Below are 18,919 nucleotides of genomic sequence, written 5' to 3' on the forward strand. Positions count from 1 at the left end.
AAAGAAGAGGTATGTGAGAAGATTAAAATGTGTGTAAAATTATTTTACAGGAAAAATTGTACGAACATTACCTTTTCTATTATGAGCACATGTGTAAATGTAACATAAAAACATGTACTAGTTTTCTTTCCATGTGACCTTGTATCTATGAGACATCATTGTTGCTGTGTACAGTGTACATGTGCTATACAAGTTACTCTCCTACTATTAGGTGTGTCTACCACCCAAACATAAGCAAATATTTCCCTAAGCCCGATGTTTTTATGTGAATGTATCAATCTTCACCAATTTGAATTACAAATCAGTTAAGGCATAGAGTCACATAAAATTTGCCGCAAAATTGAGCACAATAATGTTCTACAGTTCGTACAGACGACCTCATTTGATGAGATAAAATTTTGTTGTTGTTTTGTTTAATAATAATAATGTAGAGGCATTTGTGTAAATTAATCCAAAAGAAAAGTAATAATGGAACGGGATGGTGAGCTGGCAGACGGAGTGAGGAAGTAAAGAAGTAGCTGTTGGGTTACACGGAAGCAAACAGCACATTGCCTTGCTGGCATTCCATGTCTCTAAAATTTCAAAACGGTTGGGCGTCTCCAGGTCTCGTCACTGCCATCAAATTAATTAATTAATTAATTAATCACTTAATTAATCGTCAATTAGTTTAGATCAAAGTTTTTGTTTCCATTAATGAAAGAAAAATGTATTATTTTATTCGCGAGTACAACCACCGATCAGTTAACATTTGTGTTTTGAGAAAGGTCGATAAGTGTCCACGAGACCTAATTGAAGTGATGTAGAGATAAGATACAAAAATTGTAAACACTTGGTTTAGATCGTGAGTTAGAAATCGTAAATTGTATGCTAGAATTGTATATGGCTTCACTATACTATATCCTTACAAAATTTAACACTATCAGTTTCTTTGATACAAACAATAATGTGAGAAAATTCAAACGTAAAACCTGAGTTTAGAGTAAATGCTCTTAATTACTTGAGCGACTAGCCCCTAGCAACAATATTGGTTTTAGAGTCATCCTATATCACGTAAAATCTCGATTTCAAAACTTGTAGATTTTGGGGGGAGAAAAAATAAATTAAAGATTTTTTATACAAAATGGTCATTGAGATTGGAATAACTACTCATTTTGGTCTCTAACAACGAAAATCGGTAGAAGTGTTCTTGAGTTTGTTCAATGTGAATCATTTTGATATGCACAGATTTTTCACAGAATAACCAAAATGATTTACAATAGAAAAACTCGTGAACCACTTCTATCTCATTATCAAGAACCAAAGTGCGGAGTTACGCCAATATCAATATCATTTTCACTAAAAAGCCTAAAACAGATTAAATTAAAATCCTAGAACCTAGAGGAATCTGAGAGACAAAGAGAATGCATTAATACAGACAAAAATAATAGGCATATCATAAATTACACAAAGTCAACAAATGCAATTTTCCCATGTACATTTTGCTAGATTCTGTCTGCCATGCAATTAGCATGGCATCATATTTTGCATATAGAGAACCCTACAATACATGGAGATCCAGATACAGAGAACCCCATTCGCTGCATTTGGTTCCCTCCTCAGTAGCCAACTCCCTTCTCTACCAAAGATCTGTTTCCCTCCACCTTTGTTGCCATGTTATGCGTCTTCCGAAAAAATCTGGGTATTCCTGGCGCCGGGATGGATTATATTCGCTCACTCGAAAAGAAAAAAAATGCAGAATTTAGATTTGATACAAAACGAGAAAGTTTAACGGATTACGGAAAGGTTTCCAGAAATGTATTTCAGGCAAAACACAACTTACAGCTAGCCGAATGACCGTGCTCAGAAACTCTTGCGCATCTGTGGAGATCAAGAGACCTCTGTCTTTAATAGTTGCAGCACAACAACGTATTCAGACACCGATATAAAAGAGAGAAGTAACTAAACCAGATAATGGCATAGTACGGTATTACCTATCAGCCAACCTTATGTATTACAGGTGAGCATCCTCGGCATTCAGGTAACTGTTGCCAGAAAGTAGACACAGCTACTTAAAAGAGTGTTAACAGAATATTGGTGTTAAAATGGTAAACTGAACCTCGTACGGCCTTGATCATGAAAGAAAACAAGGACTTGTAAATGCACGTAAGCAAAAGTTGGAACTTACATAGCGTGTGGCGTGATACATTTTGGCAGAACAAATATCATATCAAGAAACATGGCATCCAAGCATTAGGTAGACTGCATTTCACCCAAGTAGCAGAAAATATATTACGGTATAAATATAATAATAAGAATATATGTTAAGAAGGTAAAATTAAAAAAAGGAAAGAAAAAGGAATTGAAGAATGCAGCCTACCTCAGAAGGTCATGTTGTATCATAGCTTGGGCAAGTGATGAGAGCCATCGCACTCATCTCCCGTCGATAGAGAGAGAGAGAGAGAGAGAGAGAGAGAGAGCCCATTGGATTTCCATCTCCCTACAGACCACCAGATCTCCAGTAGAAATGTATACATCAAAACTTGGTTAAGTACTGAGAGCCCACCGAAGTCACAACTCCCAATCAAATTATGTTGATTCACTACACGTCTTAGTATTAGTTCCTTTTATGCGCCTCAAAGAATTGAGTTTTTGCATTGCAATCATCAAAACCTCATGTAGTGTTAGGGCGTTTCCATCCCAATTTCCAGATATCAATCCCCTTTCACATAAATCTTCCAAAAGCTGTTCACCTTCGATAAGATTATTTTCGGCAGAAACAGCACCAACGAGCAGAGTATATGTTGTCACGTTGGGCAGCAGCCCTCTTTGTTTCATCTCCTTATAAAGATCAAATGCAGCCACAACATCGCCATTAGCACAAAGGCCTGAAATCAGAACATTAAACACTGGAACATCAAGCTTCAGACCACAACGTTCCATTACGCCCCTCAGTTTTAGAGCCTCTTCAAGGTTGGCTTCTTTACAGAACATGTGCATCAAAGTAGTAAAAGTAGCAGTCGTTGGAATGAGTTTCATCCGAAGCATGTGATCAAAAACGAGCATGGCGTCTTCAATCTTCCCACATTTCGCAAGCCCTCTAACCATAGCACTCTCAGCAATGTCACGTGAAGTGACACCAAGAGCTCCCATCTGATCTTTTAGCTCAAATGCTCCTTGTATATCTCCCACTCTACACATACCATTAATTAGGGTGATATAATGTGTATGCTCAGGAGTGAAACCTTTGGCCAACATTTCATAAAGAAGAACACAGGATGCTTGGAAATTCGAGCATCTAAATAAGCCATTCAAGATTGCACCATGGGTTTCTATATTAGCAGAAACTCCTAACATATCCATGACCCCAACAAGATCACAGGCCTTCCCCACCTTACCAGTCTCAGAAAACTTTCTAATAAGCATGTTAAATGTTAACTGATCAGCTGCAGCACCTTCCATTATCATCTTATTCAACATTTTGCGGCCAATATCCAACATACCAGACTCACATAATCCCAGAATAAGAGAGTGGAATGTCAATTTATCAGGATATAATCCGGCCCGAATCATTTTCTTGTGTAAACCAGAGCATGTCAAGAGGTCTCGGTTTTTCGAGTATCCATGCAAGAGAATATTATATGTATCCAAATTAGGGGGCAATCTTTGGCTCCCCATAGTTGAAAAGAGTTCTTTTGCCTTCGTCATTTTTCCCATCCTTGAGTATCCATCTATCATTACATTGCAAGCAATAGCATCTGAGTATAAACCTTTGTTTTCCATCTCTTCAAAGAGATATGAAGCAGCCTTTGACTGGCCAGTCTTGAAAAGGCCATCAACTAGACAGGTATACATCGTTGCACTTTGTGAGAGAGTTACCTTTTCCATCACCTTCCCGAACAACAGGATGGCAGCAACAATTTTTCCCTTCCAACATAACCCAGCAAGAAGGCTACCATACGTATAATTATCAGGCAGAATGTTATTCTCAACCATCTCATCAAGAAGGGCAACAGCCTCATGCAGATTTCCAGATTTACATGTCTCATGTAGTATTGTATTGTACACAACAGTATCAATAGCATATGGAATGCCATGGAGTTTCTTCAAAAATTTCTTCGCCTCCCCCAAATTTCCACCCTTGCATAGCCCTTTCAGTATACCTCCATATGTGAATGGGCTTGGATGATGCCCTGACTTAATCATTTCATCAAATATAGAAAATGCTTTCAACCCATTTCCCATGCTTCCGTAGCCATTTATTAGACAATCGAAAGTAACAGAATTGGGATCAAGACCGATACTGCTCATATGACGCATGAAATCTTCTGCCACTCCCAGCTTTCCAGCTTCACAAAGGGAACCAACCAATAGATTACATGTGAAATGGTCAGCACCATGACCGGTGCAGTTCATAGCTGCATAAATGTTACATGCTTCCGCTATGTTACCCATCTTGCAAGAGTTATAGATTAAAGTAGAATATATTATTCTATTCGGTGAAAGGCCAGCTTTATAGATTTTACATACCATCTCCTTCGCATGTTTCATCTTCCCAGCTCTGCAAAGTCCATTTATGAGCACCGAAAATGCTACAATATCGGGATTCACGCCGTCCTGGACCATCATATTAAAGAATTTCATAGCTTCATCAAGCAACCCATTTTTGCATAATCCATCTATGATCTCTGTATACATAATACAACTAGCAGCAATCCCATCCATCCGCATTTTCTCAAAAAGACTTCTTGCTAAATCAAACTTGGCATGCTTACACAGCCCATTCAAAAGAACCCCATAGCTGACTTCAGTAGGTCTTATTCCCGTTGCTTCCATCATGTCGAAAAGTCTGAAAGCTTCTTCAAGCTTACCATTTTGAGAGAGGCCATTAATCAAAGCATTGAAAGTAACAGAATTTGGTGATAGATTAAACCTAGACATCTCGTCAAAAACCCTGGTAGCAACATCAATTTTCCCCTCCTTAACAAACCCGTTAATAAGAGTATTGTAAGTAACCATGTTTGGAGATAACTTCTTCCTTCTCATTTTCTTCAACAGCAGATAACTTTTTGCACTTCTATTATTTCTACATAAATCGCCAATAAGCATGTTATATGTACACACATCTGCTTCTATACCCTTTGAACCCATTTGATCAATAAGCTCAAAGGCTGCTTTATACCTCCCCTTTTTGCAGTACCAATTGAGCAAAGTGTTATAAGTAACTGTGTTCGGAGCATAGCCACTCTTTTCCATCTTTCTCAAAAGATAACTAGCTCTCTTAAGCTTCCCTTCCGCACATAAAACACCAATCAATATATTAAAAGTAGCAACATCAGGGCATACCGTCTGAGCAAGCATTTCTTTGAAAAAAGACCATACTGATACCGCTTTCCGGTCCTTTGCCAGCAAAGCTAGGATCATATTACAAGTACAAGTAGATGGTCTAAATCCCCTCAAACCCATCAAATACGAAGCCTCTATAGCACAACCAGCCATTCCTTCCCTCAAATATACTCTAATTAGAAGGTCAAAAACCGAAGGGTTTGAATTGCAAAGCGGGTAAGTGTCCATTAGAGCACTGAAAACAGATTTTGGGCCAAAATCCACTTGCAACAAATGCCCCAAAACTGATTTGGCAGAATCATACATTCTAGCTCGAACAAGTATATGGGTTGTGACAGACAGTATATGAGTCAAATGGTTGAGTTCCAAACCAGGTTGTTCGATGACCCAATTTAGAAACTTCAAAGCCAGCTTTCCATGAACCGGTCTGAGAGAAGCCATCCTATATTCCATGTGGTTCAGTGACACCCAACGATCAATGGTCAGAATTTCATATATGCTCTTCTCCATTTCTGAACCTGCAGTTCCCAAATTTCAACAGTTTAGCGGGTTTTTATCGCAAATGGTCTTGTAAGTCTTCAAAACTCAGCACTTGGGTTGGGTCCCTCACCTAAAAATTCATGAGTTTCGGAGGGGGAACAAGTGACCGAGTTTCGAAAACAAACACACAGTCCCCAAAATCAAAACTTTAATCTCAAAGCAAAACAAAACAGTGAAAGAAAACACACAAATTTCAACCTGAATCCCCCAAATGCTAACAGTTTGAAATGCGCCCAAAAATCAAAACTTTAATCTCAAAACGAAGAGACACAAATAAACTGCCATGATTTCCCAAATTTCAACAGTTCATCCCCCCAAAAAAGCCTAATCGTGCACCAAAATCAAAACTTCAATCTCGAAAAAGGCCCACAGAAAGTTACGTACCGGAGGCTTGTGGATTTTCGCGAGCGATGCATTTTGCGCCGTCGGCTCCGAGATTCGGATTGGGATTTTTCTGGGAGAAAGCATGGAAAGTTCTGAGCTTTGAAACTGCGTGGGAAACTAGAGAGAATTGCTTCGGCCTAGCCGTTGAGGACAACATTGGGAATTTACTTCAGTGGCACCTTTTCTTCCTCCTTCACTGGAAAACCAATGAGCTGACCGAAAGTGCCTATCTTTTGGGCGCCGGTGAGCGCGAGTGACAGAAACCGTTGGATTATTACATCCAACGGCTGAAGTATATTACACGCGAACCGTTTATAGGCTAAGAGATGATTGGTGCCTTTGAATTAAAAATTTGTGAGTATCGATCACGGAATTTTTTATAATATGGAACAATAGTCTTTTTGACTAATTCTGTTTGAAGTTTCATTTAATTTTTTTATCTCTTTAAAACCCTTTATTTTAAATGGAAATATTTATAGAGTTCAAGATCAATAGTCACGGATTTTTAGTTTATGGATCAAAGCTCAAATTCGGCAAGGATCAAGAACAATTGCTCCAAGTTTATCGGTTTAACAATTATAACAAGTTTAGGGATAATGGATTTTTAGTTCAAGAACCAAAACTCCAATTGGACCAAAGCTTAGTGAGCATTGCTTCAATATTTTCGGTTTAACTATTGTAGTTATAATTCTTCTCGACTTTCTCACGTGGGTGTAAATGAGTCGCTAAGCCGAATATCAAAATCCTAAGTTCGGTTCGAATCCTATTACTCAAATTCAAACTCGGCTCAATCTCGAATAAAGCTCGTATACGGTCAAGCTCGACTCAAATGATTTCTTCAATGCCAAGCTAATATTACCTCGTTTGTGGAATGAGATCGAGCTTTTGGTTGAAGTGACTTTAACTTTTTCGGCTTAGTCTCATATAAAGCTTGTAAATATGTTCTCCTGTGCGTCCCCGGGTTTGAAACCAAACTTCTACTCAGAGGATAGATGGGACGATTCAGGTGAATTGCAAAATTAAAAATTGAAAATCTTAAACCCTCGTTTGGCCATAATTAGTCTTTAGGATGAAAATCTTATACCCTAAACCTAAAAATTAAGAATGATTTGATGAAGCACAATGAACGTACTAAGTTAATTAGGGATTTTTAAACTTGTATTTATTTAGTTGTCAAGCATAAGCTTCCTCTTTTAGATCTTGCTCTTTTCGCATTGAAGACAAAATTTTAAATGGTAATGTTTCGAAATATTAAGATACTGACATGCTACAGTGAAAAAAAAAAAAAAAAAAAAAAACTTACATGAAACAACAACAAATCCACATGATCACAAACAGAGAAACTAGAAATATGAAACCAGGATATCCTTAATCTAGTCGAAACTCGAAAAGAGAAACAACAGATTCATCTGTCTTTGATAAACTTCTGAAGAACATTATGTCATATCACTTGGCAGCTACACAAAAGCCGTCGTACCACCTTACCGTTATTTTCCTCAGTAACAAACTGCATCGGTCTTGTCGAGTAAGACGAGGCTCTCAACATAAGATTCAGCATAGTAATATTCGCAATCAAGAAATCCAAGACTTTTGAATTGCTTGCTCACAGGGTCCAGAGAAACTATTCCATATGGATCACCATAATAAATAGCATATGACCATGCGGACATAGAGTTGTCAGTTTGGTCCATGACTCTTCCATGCCATACTCTTTCATCACCCAAATATCGAGATATGAGCCATCAAGATATGACTGATAAAGGTTGAATAGAGCAATAGATTTCCCGTCACCTGATATAGACAATTGCGTTGAACCTGAGGCTGCGAAATCCGTCGGTGCCATTATCCTGCGAAATGTACTGCTGCCCACGTCAAACGCCAAAATGAACCATCCAAAACCACCATTTGTCGAATGGTAGAATGCCTCAAAATGAATAGCACCATTAACAAAAGCCTGGGGTTTACGAGGATCTGTAACTTCACATACGTGTTCGAAAGAACAAGGATCACTCCATGAGCCTCCAGCTAGTGAATAAACCTCATATAAAGTATTCGGCTCTTCACTTTGCTTAGTGATAAGTCTCGCAACCTTGTAGTCATTAGTCACAGCGTCAAAACCAAAACCAATACAAGCATCGTACGGGCCAATGCTGTCGAAGGATAGATGAGGCTTCGGAAGTGTCACTGTCTTTCTTATAGATGGGTTGCATAACATGAATGTGTAACCTAAACAGTCGTTATCAACAGCAAGGCACACCAGCCCATTACAAACTCCAACCACGCGAAGATATTTATTCATCTTGGGAAGGAAATTCTAGCTTGCAGTACTCATCAAAAGCATGGTTGTCATAGTGCAAATTGCAATGCTTCTCCCTGTTGAATTGTAATCTTGTCTTGGCCCAAAGATAATTGATCCGGCCCATACACAAAGAAAGATCCATGCACATGCTAGAGAATTCTAGCAAAGTTCAAGTTGGTGGAAGAGTCTAGAAGAATGGTGAGGATTCCACCAACATACAAGATTAGTGTAGATAATTCTAGCTTAGGAAGGTAGTAGAATTATCTAGATATCTCTAGCATAATGTTTTCATGCTTCTCCAAGGTTCCATCCATGCCTATAAAAGGAGAAGGCATCCACACCATTTGTAACAACCAAGAGAGAGCAAGTAGCAAGAAGTGAGAGTGTCAAGTAAGAAGTAAGAAGAAGCAACAAAGCTTCTAAGAGTGTTTGAGTGTTTCCTCTTGTACTAAGTTTGTAAGTGAATAAAAAACCTTGTGTAATACTTTGAGAATTCTTTCTTTCTCTTGTCTATCAATTCCGCTGCGTTACATTCTCCTTTGTGAGATAAACCTCTCAAAGTAGTGAAGCATTTTTAAACCCCAACACTCCCTTGGCTCGTCAAGCCGAACGTTAACGCTGCTGCAAAGAATAGCTCTAGGAACACAGTGGAGTAGGAGGAGGTGGGTGCCAAACTGGTTATTAAGAGAGATTGTACGGTTGAGGTGGGAGGGAATAAAGCTGGGATTGTTTTTTCGTGGACCTCCATGCCTTGCACACCATGGTGCATCTGATCAAAGATTTAGGCGGTAGTCTAGATAGTATATCATGTATGATTTCCTCAGGCAAATTGTGAGCCATTGTTTCAAAATTTCAGTTCCCAGGCTGCAGATTTCATAGAGATAGACCGAGTCAGGAATTATATAACCTAGCAGTAACCAGTAAGTGAGGAAATATATTACAAAACAATAACCTAGCAATAATTGAGAAGACGAAACTAACTGTCGCTACAACAAAAACTAAAACAGAAGAGAAGAACAAAATCCTACTCTTGAAAAAGAAGAAAAAAATAATGCATAAAGAACTCACAATATTTGATCGACGAGGCAAAAATAGGAGTTGAGCAAACCTCGAGTCTCGTTATTGTGTTGTGTTAGAGAAGAAGCGTGCCGCAAGCTAGGGTTTTGATTGCGTTGGATGATATTCCTGCATCATCTGTTTATAGGAATATGGATCGACCTTCTAAAGAATAGGAAATCCAAGCCCTTAGTTTATGTGAAAGAGAGATTGGAGTCCTTGGTTTGTGTGAGTGGTCCAGCAAAATGAATTAATGGGGACAATTAGATTTAATTTGAGTGGTCCGGATTGCCTAATCTCTGGACTCTTGGCAGTGAGATCGAAAGAGGATCCTTGTTCTATTTATAGGTTCACTTTGAAAAATATGACCTAGTTTTTCATGGTGTTTAATTTTCCTTTCTTGCAACTCAAGTGAAAGCACCATTCAAAATTCTAACGAGGCCATCCCTTCTTTTGTAACTCTTTCTTGCTTAATATTACGTAATATTATCGTTTGAAACATTATTATACTGATTAGGGACTAATCAGTTAGAAGTGCTTCTTTGATTCTAAAAGCATTTTTTTAGCTTTATGGTAAAGCATATGAAAGGTATTTTTTGAAGAAGATATTTAATAAAAACTTTAGGGTTAACTACATCCTTCATATTTATGGTGAATCGTGATTTTTAAAATGGGTAACAAACTTTCAATTTATATTGTCTATTAGACCCTCTGGACCTCCTGTAGACTAATGATCAAGCAGATGTGGAACCCAGTTTTTATGATACATGGAAGCCACACTTACCATTGTGACCAAATTGTGCAACTGTCATTGCGATAGAACTTGAAGCTCCATAATGACTGTTGTTGGTCTATGTGTAGGTCTCGCGGTTGTCACGTCCTCAATTTAATTAAGGACTCGTTTGGAAGTATTCATAAAATGACTAAAAGTACTTTTAGAGAAAAAAAAAATTACGTTTCAAAAATACTTAAAAGTGCTTCCTGGAAGAATCACCAGTCATATGCTTATTGCAAAATGTTTATTAGGTTTCCTTATATTTTTACCAAGGATTGATTTCAAAAACATTTTCACTAAAAACGCTTTCAATCATTTTAAAAGCACTTCCAATTGAACCCTAAGAAACTGAAGATCAAACATCTATTGGGCATAAACAAGTCTCGTGGTTTTCAAGTTATTGATAATACCTTTTGGCGTAGTATATTACACTTACTGAAGGAAAGAGTAGAGATAGAGAACATTCAAGCTACGATATCGAGATATGAAGGTTTTTCTGGGCGATCGGAGGTGCAAGCTTCACAAGAAAGGACATCAAGATGAAGGTTTGTAATCAAGAAAAGGATATAATGCACTCAAAATATTTGTCACCAACATATCCAAAGCACGGAGCTGGGGTTAACAAGGGGATCAAAACAACATCAAATCTTTGCAGAATGTAATAAGCAACTTTTCTACCAGTGTAAACCGAACAAATTAAAGGGAGACAAAGGTTATTTCTAACCAATAGCATATTTAGTGACAGGATATTCATCAGTAAGGGGCGGCAGAACATCCCGATTACAAGCGATGTCCTTTTTCTAGTCGAAACTCAAAATTACAGATAGTTAAATAAGAAGGTTACCAAATCCCAAACATCTCCTAGCAAGCAGAAAGATATGTTGAAAATGTGCCCTAAAACCAATCATATGATGATACTTTACGGACATTTCAAACTAATGTAGTTTAAATATAAAGGGCAAAAATTATTGTTTGAGCCGTCTCACATAAATGTTATATGCTTAAACGATAAGTCCAAGGAATATGTGATTGGAAGAATGCGATCTAAAGAAGTTAGATTCATGAGACCATTCTTTCGTTGACACATCCTAAACGTTCCTGATCATAGGATTGTCAATTGGGCATTGACAGTCCGTAAAGATCAGTACGTGCTATGTCTTCTCTCAGGAAGAGTGACTAGTCTCGAGTCATTGGTGTGTGTGACATCAAGACAAGTACGTAGGTGCTCAATAGAGAATGAGTTCACTGAACACGATCAACGAAGAGTTCTCATATTCATGTCACTTGAGAACTCATGGTTGGGATAATGCAAATTAGTCTTTTGACCTGAGGCATCACAGTTGTCTTGTGGTTAGGTCCTTAATCTTTGATTATGTCAAAGTCACTCCATCAGGAGGGTGTCCATGGCATCGTTGGGGTTAAGCCACTTAGCCATGGAGGCAAGTGAATGCGTAACAAGGGATCTCTAACCTTCAAACTGTTTGAGGGAGAATACTCTATGATATGATTAAGAATCTTTGGCCAAAGTATAAATGAGATTTAGGAATGTGTTCCAAATCACGTTCAAGGTAATCATATAAGCACAAGACTCACATTGGATAGTAGACATGAATAAACTATCAAACCAAACAATGTGGTCAAGAGTATTGTATTAGAGAAAAACCGTATTGCATTTGTAATCCTAAAACTGAATAGGTTCTCCACCTCTTCTGATTAGCTTGGGTAACCATGACATGCTGCTAGGCGTCAACCATGGTTTGTGGAAGCCCTAAAAGTGTATTATCACTAACGGGAGAATTGAAAGTAAGTTTCAATTCACAATCAATTTGAAAGAGTTTGAATCGCCCACTGCCTCGCTAAAAGGAACCTAATGGATCGTTCACCGAGTAAGGTAGAGTTTGAAGAAACAACAGAGATGAGTAAGAATAATTAAATGGTTTAATTATTTATGGCAATGATTAATTAATATGATTATTAATCAAACGAATAAGTTCGTTAAAAGACCTCGGATAGTTTTGGACATTAAGGCCCAATGGGCTTCGAACGTCAAGTCCATTGACTTAAGTTGTGTGACAACTTAATGAATAATGATTCACAAAGGCCCAAATAGCCCAATAAATCCATATGGCCGGCCATGTTAGAGAAGGAGTGGGTTTTGACTTATTTACAAGTTTGCCACTCAAATGAATTAAGGTATAAGTTTGACTTAATAGCCAAAATTCATTAAGGGTTATTTTTTGGGGAAAGGATGAGAACACAAGCTCTCCTTTCTCTCTAAAATTTCGGCCAACCTTGGAGGGATCATCTAGCAATCAAACTCCTCCAAGGTCACTCATTTCTTCTTCATTATGCCTTGGTGATGAATAATTAGAGGTTCTCAATTTTGGGAACTTGGAGAAACCTTTTCATCCATCCAAACCCATGGATCTAAGATGCAAGGAATGAAGGCCCTCTCTTTGAGTGATTAGCCTTTGCTTATGCAAAGAGGAATCTACAAAGGTATTGATTTCTCAACTCACTTTGTTTTGAGTTGAGTTTTGGTTCACCTATCTACTAGGCTTTGAATTTCATGGGTAAATGTTTTGTTTTTAAGTGCATACAAGCATGATTCCGCCTTTACTTGTTAATTGCATGCTATTGATGTTGCTTAAATGAACATGTTTTTCACAAATCTTCCTTCAAGATACACCTTCATTCACTTGAAAGGCTAGCACTACGCAGCAAGGCTAGCACTACGCAGCTACTGAGAAGACATCGTAAAAGTCATGAAGGTTATCTGCCCCATTTTCGACCTACATGGAGGACGAATGAATACAATTATGCTTCAACAAGCTGTGCTTGATGGACGACAATAACCAATGTTCAATATAGGTATATCCAAAACGTAAATAATTTGCAAGGATAAACATGCTACTATCAAGCAGCAAGTATTACATGGTCTGCACCTTGAAAGGCAACAATGTAGAAAGAAGAGTTGCTCGTGATTTCATGGGCAAATAACATTTATTAGAGTTATCACTACTAGTATGTCCTGCTATCATTAATCGTCCCACATTGGTGGTTTTTGAAGCATCTTCAATCACCACTTTGGTTCAACGTCCATTTCATGAATGTAAAATAAGCAACCAATTACAGGGCAAGAATAATTCAAGCAACAAATGCATAACAAACTTTGTTAATGGTCATATCATGTCACAGTCAGTTGGAGTTTGGAGGTATAAGCGTTAAAAACAAGAAGAAAATGAAAACCAAAGAAAAACCAATGCTATCACCTTACCTGCTCTTCTCCTCAGTAAGAAACTGCATTGGTCTTGTCAAGTAAGACGAGGCTCTCAACATAAGATTCAGCATAGTAATATATATATCCATGAATTCCAAGATTTTTAAATTGCTTGCTCATAAGGTCGAGACAAAGTAATTCACACTCCCAAAAACCATAAATTGGTACCAACACTACATCACCACACTTCGTAAAACATAATGGCCTGTAGCGAACTCCTCTTTGTGGACCTGATCGACTTAGAGTTGTCAATTTGGTCCATGACTCTTCCTTGCCATATTCTTTCATCACCCATATATCAACACAACGCTTTTTGGTATTAGTCAAATAAGGCTGAAACAAAGCAATGGATTTCCCGTCACCTGAAACAGACAACTGCGAGGTCCATGAGCTATGGAAACCCTTTGGTGCCATTATCCCACGAAATGAATCGCTGCCCAAGTCATATGCCAAAATGAAATCTTCATAATCACCATTTTTCAAACGGCGACATGCCTCCCAATGAATGGCTCCATTAACAAAAGCCTGGGGTTTACGAGGATCTTTAACTTCACATACATGATCCAAAGAACGAGGCTCACTCCATGAGCCACCAGCAAGTGAATAAACCTCATAAAAAGTATTTGGATCCACACATTGATCGGTGATAAGTCTCACAACCTTGTAGTCATTAGTCGCAGCGTCAAAACCAAAACCAATACAAGCATAATAAGGGCCAATTGTGTTGAAGGTAAGATGAGGCTTAGGTACGGTCACTGACTTTCTCATAGACGGGTTGCATAACATGAAGGTGTAGCCTAAACAATCCTTATCATCAGCAAGGAACACCAGTCCATTACAAATGCCGACCACCCGAAGAAATTTATTGTGCATTTCTTCCCTGGGAAAAATTGGAAATTCCAGCTTGCAGTACTCATCAAAAGCATGGTTGTCATAATGCAAATAGAACTGCTCCTCCCTTGGCTTGTCTACGCTAATATTGACGTCGGTGGAAAGAAAAGGTCCAGGAACACAGTGGAGTAGGCGGAGGTGGGTGCCAAACTGGTTATTAAGATTGATTGTACGGTTGAGGTGGGTTCGTATGAAGCTGGGATTTTTTATCATGGAGTTCCATGGCTTGCACACTGAGGTGCATCTGATCAACGGTTTAGAAGGTAATCTAAACAGGATATCATGTATGATTTCCTCAGGAAATTTGTGAATCATTGCTTCAAACTTTCAAATCCCAAGCTGCAGTTTCCATATGGATAGAATAACAGTGAATTTAATTACCAAAAAAAAAAAAAAAAAAAAAAAAAAAAAAACCTAAATTGAAAAGAAGTAAAAAAAAATCAAGGCAATTGTTTTAACAGCAGTGCAACTTCATATAAAAAAATTGCAGATGAAACCAAATATCAAAACCCATCTGAAAAAACGAACACTAAATCCAAATCCACCATTGTTATAGGAAATAAGCTCTTTAAAAAGGCCAAAAAAAAAAAAAAAAAAAAAAAGAAGAAAAGAAAAGACTTTAGAAACTCATAAATTCGATAAGCAGAAAATTGGAGTTAAGGAAGCGAACCTCGTTCTTCTGCGGCGTTGCTGAGCCGAAAAAATGTGGAGGCTTTCTAGGTTCTAGGGCGTTGCTTTCTTTAGGTGAGGGAAAGGCATCGGCACAAAACCTAGTGGAAGGAAGGATCCTCTGTAGTCTGTATCTCACTATCTGTATTTATATGCCCGTTGGAGATTTAAAGGCTTCATGCTTATCTTGTGTTTATACAGGGTTTTTACATGATAATTTGATTAGGTACACATTTTTTGTTTATGTTAACATTACATTTTCGTAAAATATTTTTGTGAACATTTTAACAAAAAAAATTCAAATTCTGACACTAATTTTTTTCTTCACAAAAACATAACTAGAATGAATGAATAGAGTACGAGTAAACTGAGTATAAGAAATGAAGTTGTGATAAGTTTTGGTTAGATAATTTGGGATTTATAAGAATGATGAGAGAACAATATGAAAGAGTAACTTAAATTGAAAATATTAATATTTCAAGAGATGCATTATGAAAAGAGAAAACAAAAGAATTTGAAAACCAAAGTAACCTAAATTGAAACGATTATTTAATTGAACCGTTAATCTTTCAATGTTAAAAAAAATTGAAAAGCAAGAATCAATTTGGATCCTCTATTTTAAACGGTTGAAAAGAAAAGGAAAAAAAGACAAGGTCATGTGACTGGAATCCATGCCTTCTTTTTCACTTAAATTATCCTAGGTCCATCATTTTAGTCCTTATAAAGTCTCTATATGTGCGTACATACACCAAGTATCCGATGAGTCCCTATACTTAAGGAACTTACTTTCCGATCCATTAGAGATTTATTTTGTCTCTATATTTGTTTTATGCTCATTTCATACGGTGATTAGCCCCTATATAAGAACTCTACTGAAGATGTTCTCAAGACTGTATTTATATTGCCGTTGCAGATTGAGAAATTATAATCTAGTAGAGTACTACCACGTGGCAATGCCAAATGGTGGTACTACCAATCAAATATGAACATGTGGAGGAATGAGCTGTCATCTAAAATAGTTAGTTAGTATTTTGTTAAAATTTTCATTAACCGCCCATATGACCTTCTCCCCGCATCCTCTGTCTGCTATCTGCCCACGGGAAAAAATCACACCGTCCCTTCTTCTTCCTCCTTCTCTGTCTACCTATATATTGTGTTCATTTTGTGATATCGTCTCTGTCACTGGCGCTCCACCGGCGACAGAGTACTAATCGGAAATTACATCAGTCTCATCTTATTCACTCGTTTTTTTAGGCCTTGGCCTTCATTAGTTCATCCATCAATACAATTAATATTTATTTGGGTAGAAAAGAGAATGGTACAAATGTGAGAATGAATTCAGATGAGGACGCTCATCAGTTTCCTTCTTTCGTCCCTGTGAAAATTTTAATAAAATATTAATTACTCATTTTAGTTCGGCTTTTTAGATAAAATGGTTCTTGAGATTTGTTTAACACATAACTTTGGTCCCTGATATTTAAAATCAATATAAGTGGTTTTTGAAATTGTCCACCACATCTGTTATTTTGGTCATTCTATTAAAAAACTCTGTTAAGTTGAGGGCATTTTTATCAAATCAAATTTGCCACATGCTTTTTCACCATTTTTCTCTCATTTCTTTGGCAGTGATATCAACTTTTCAACTATTATTAAAAACGATTTGGCATCAAACTCAAGTAAATCATCGCAAACGGTACTTGACTTTTTCCCTTTCGTTAATTTTTGGAAAAAACTGTACAGTTTGCACACTTGAATATAATGAAATGAACGTTCAAACTATGGTATATCCATAGACAAGGCTAAATCAATAGAATTAACAAAAAGAGAACCATGTTCCATTACATGAAACTTTCAACATAATCAGCGTTAGTCTTTTTAGCTAAAATGGTCCCTGAGTTTTGCATAACACATAACTTTGGTCCCTGAGATTGTTCACCATCCATTATTTTGGTCATTTCGTTAAAAGCTCAGGGACCACTTAACGGAGTTTTTTAACGGAATGACTAAAATAATAGATGGTGGATAATCTCAAGGACTACTTCTATTAATTTTAAATCTCAAGGACTAAAGTTATGTGTTATGAAAACCTTAAGACCATTTTGGCTAAAAAGCATTTTAGTTCACATCTCACTCCACCACACATTTGTATAGATGAATGCTAGCTACCTTTTTCATTTGTCTTTTTGTATTTATCTTTCTTACTCATCACGTATTCAACTAACAAATTAAACTATATATATACTTCATGCTTTTAAGGTGGAAAATTAAAATTTATTGTTTTAATGCATTAATTATGTGGTGTAATTTGTTAATAAAATACACATGTCAAGTGATGAATGAGAAAGGTAAATAGGAAAAGGCAAATGGAGAAGATAGTTACCAAGGTAAATGGGAAAAGGCAAATGGGGAAGGTAAGTAGCATTCCTGTTTGTATTTGATTAGTAAGTACAACCATTTGGTAAGTACAACTATTTGACATTGTCATGTGGTGATATTATACTACACTGTAATGTCTCAAATTAAGGGGATGTAGTTAAATTAAGGTTTTAAATTTTTTCGAAAGTGATAAATTTAAGAGGATTCGTTAAATCATGAGAGAACTTGTATGAACTTTTATATGAATTTTCAAGGATTTGTATGGACTTTATTTATAAATTTTGATGGATTTGCAGAAGACCTTTTAATTTATCGAGATAATTACTTTTTTGGAATAACAGAGCATCATTGGAAAACTTTTTCTCTCACCCTCCCTCCACTGCCCTTGTCCCCATACCATGATTTCACAAACCATTGGAAAAAAATGTATGTTAGGAAGACTAAATTTATAAATTAAATTATGTGTCATTAATAATAAATAAGCACGTTAATCAACGCTTAAGTAATAATTCAATCATCAACATACATTAGTTAGTTTACAAACTTAGTTTAGAAATTTCTCCCTTGCATTACCCTAGGAAAAATTTCAACCCACAAAATGTTGTAGTAGATATTAAAATTCCCAAACAAAATAAAGCTTCGGTTTTGCCATTAACCAATTAGCTAGGTTTAAGAATAGATTTGATATTGCACATTGAACGTATTTCGTTAATTAAAATAACTTCTTTTATTTAGTTGGAGATGACTATTACCCTTGCACCATGGATAGGTTCGAACTCTGTCAATTCCTTAATCTAACATCAAATCTAAAAATCTATTGTTTGACAAAACGGAAAAAAAAAAAAAAAAAACATATGCTTCTCTTTTTTTTTTTTTTTTTGTTGGTTGCCAAAATAAGCTTCCTCTTTTAGATCTTGCTCCTTTCGCACTGAAGACACAAATTTAAATGGTATGTCTCGAAATATTAATATACTGACAAACCATTGCTTATGGGAAATAAAACTTGCATGAAACGACAACAAATCCGCATAATCACATAGAGAAACTTAGAACCATGAAACTGGGATATCGTTAATCTAGTCGAAACTCGAAAGAAGAAGCGAGATAGTTGAAATAAACCATGCAGGAGATACAAGATTGAAAGAGTGACTACAGGCACATTGAATAGAAAGAGAAGCAAATGGTAAAAAGGTGCCAAATTCCCAATCATCTCCTACCAACAGAGGAAGAGAAGCAATAGATCAAAGTCTTCATAAACTTCTGAATTATATTATCATCACTTCGCAGCTACATAAAAGCCGTCGTACCACCTTACCTGTTCTTTTCA

General features: G+C 36.9%; 2 protein-coding genes and 1 pseudogene across 12 annotated transcripts; all 3 read right to left on the bottom strand.

Annotated features, from left to right (window-relative positions):
• Nucleotides 1-1,409: 1,409 nt before the first annotated feature.
• On the bottom strand, nt 1,410-6,577 carry LOC125470440 (pentatricopeptide repeat-containing protein At5g55840). 10 transcript variants are annotated; one of them, XM_048569476.1, is made up of 6 exons: nt 6,247-6,577; nt 2,357-5,840; nt 2,165-2,238; nt 1,971-2,021; nt 1,820-1,881; nt 1,410-1,713 (listed from the first exon to the last, which is right to left on the bottom strand). In XM_048569476.1, the coding sequence occupies exons 1-2, from the start codon at nt 6,401-6,403 to the stop codon at nt 2,566-2,568; spliced, it is 3,432 nt and encodes a 1,143-aa protein (XP_048425433.1). In that variant the 5' UTR covers nt 6,404-6,577; the 3' UTR covers nt 1,410-1,713; nt 1,820-1,881; nt 1,971-2,021; nt 2,165-2,238; nt 2,357-2,565. The 10 variants fall into 10 exon arrangements, with proteins under 10 accessions (XP_048425433.1, XP_048425429.1, XP_048425432.1 ...); XM_048569472.1 differs by having other exon boundaries at nt 1,971-2,044; XM_048569475.1 differs by having other exon boundaries at nt 1,410-1,881.
• Nucleotides 6,578-7,742: 1,165 nt separating this feature from the next.
• On the bottom strand, nt 7,743-9,385 carry LOC125470304 (annotated as a pseudogene).
• A 3,666-nt stretch (nt 9,386-13,051) lies between these two features.
• On the bottom strand, nt 13,052-15,355 carry LOC125470213 (F-box protein CPR1-like). Of its 2 annotated transcripts, XM_048568957.1 has the most exons (3): nt 15,218-15,355; nt 13,654-14,886; nt 13,052-13,168 (listed from the first exon to the last, which is right to left on the bottom strand). In XM_048568957.1, exon 2 carries the CDS (start codon nt 14,860-14,862, stop codon nt 13,666-13,668), a length of 1,197 nt encoding a protein of 398 aa, XP_048424914.1. In that variant the 5' UTR covers nt 14,863-14,886; nt 15,218-15,355; the 3' UTR covers nt 13,052-13,168; nt 13,654-13,665. The 2 variants fall into 2 exon arrangements, with proteins under 2 accessions (XP_048424914.1, XP_048424913.1); XM_048568956.1 differs by lacking the exon at nt 13,052-13,168 and having other exon boundaries at nt 13,523-14,886.
• Between the last annotated feature and the right edge of the window lie 3,564 nt (nt 15,356-18,919).

This window comes from the organism of the source record quoted next, unplaced genomic scaffold (genome assembly GCF_019419815.1).
Source record: "Pyrus x bretschneideri cultivar Hongxiangsu unplaced genomic scaffold, Pyrus_bretschneideri_v1 Contig5, whole genome shotgun sequence".
Classification (NCBI taxonomy): Eukaryota; Viridiplantae; Streptophyta; class Magnoliopsida; order Rosales; family Rosaceae; genus Pyrus; species Pyrus x bretschneideri.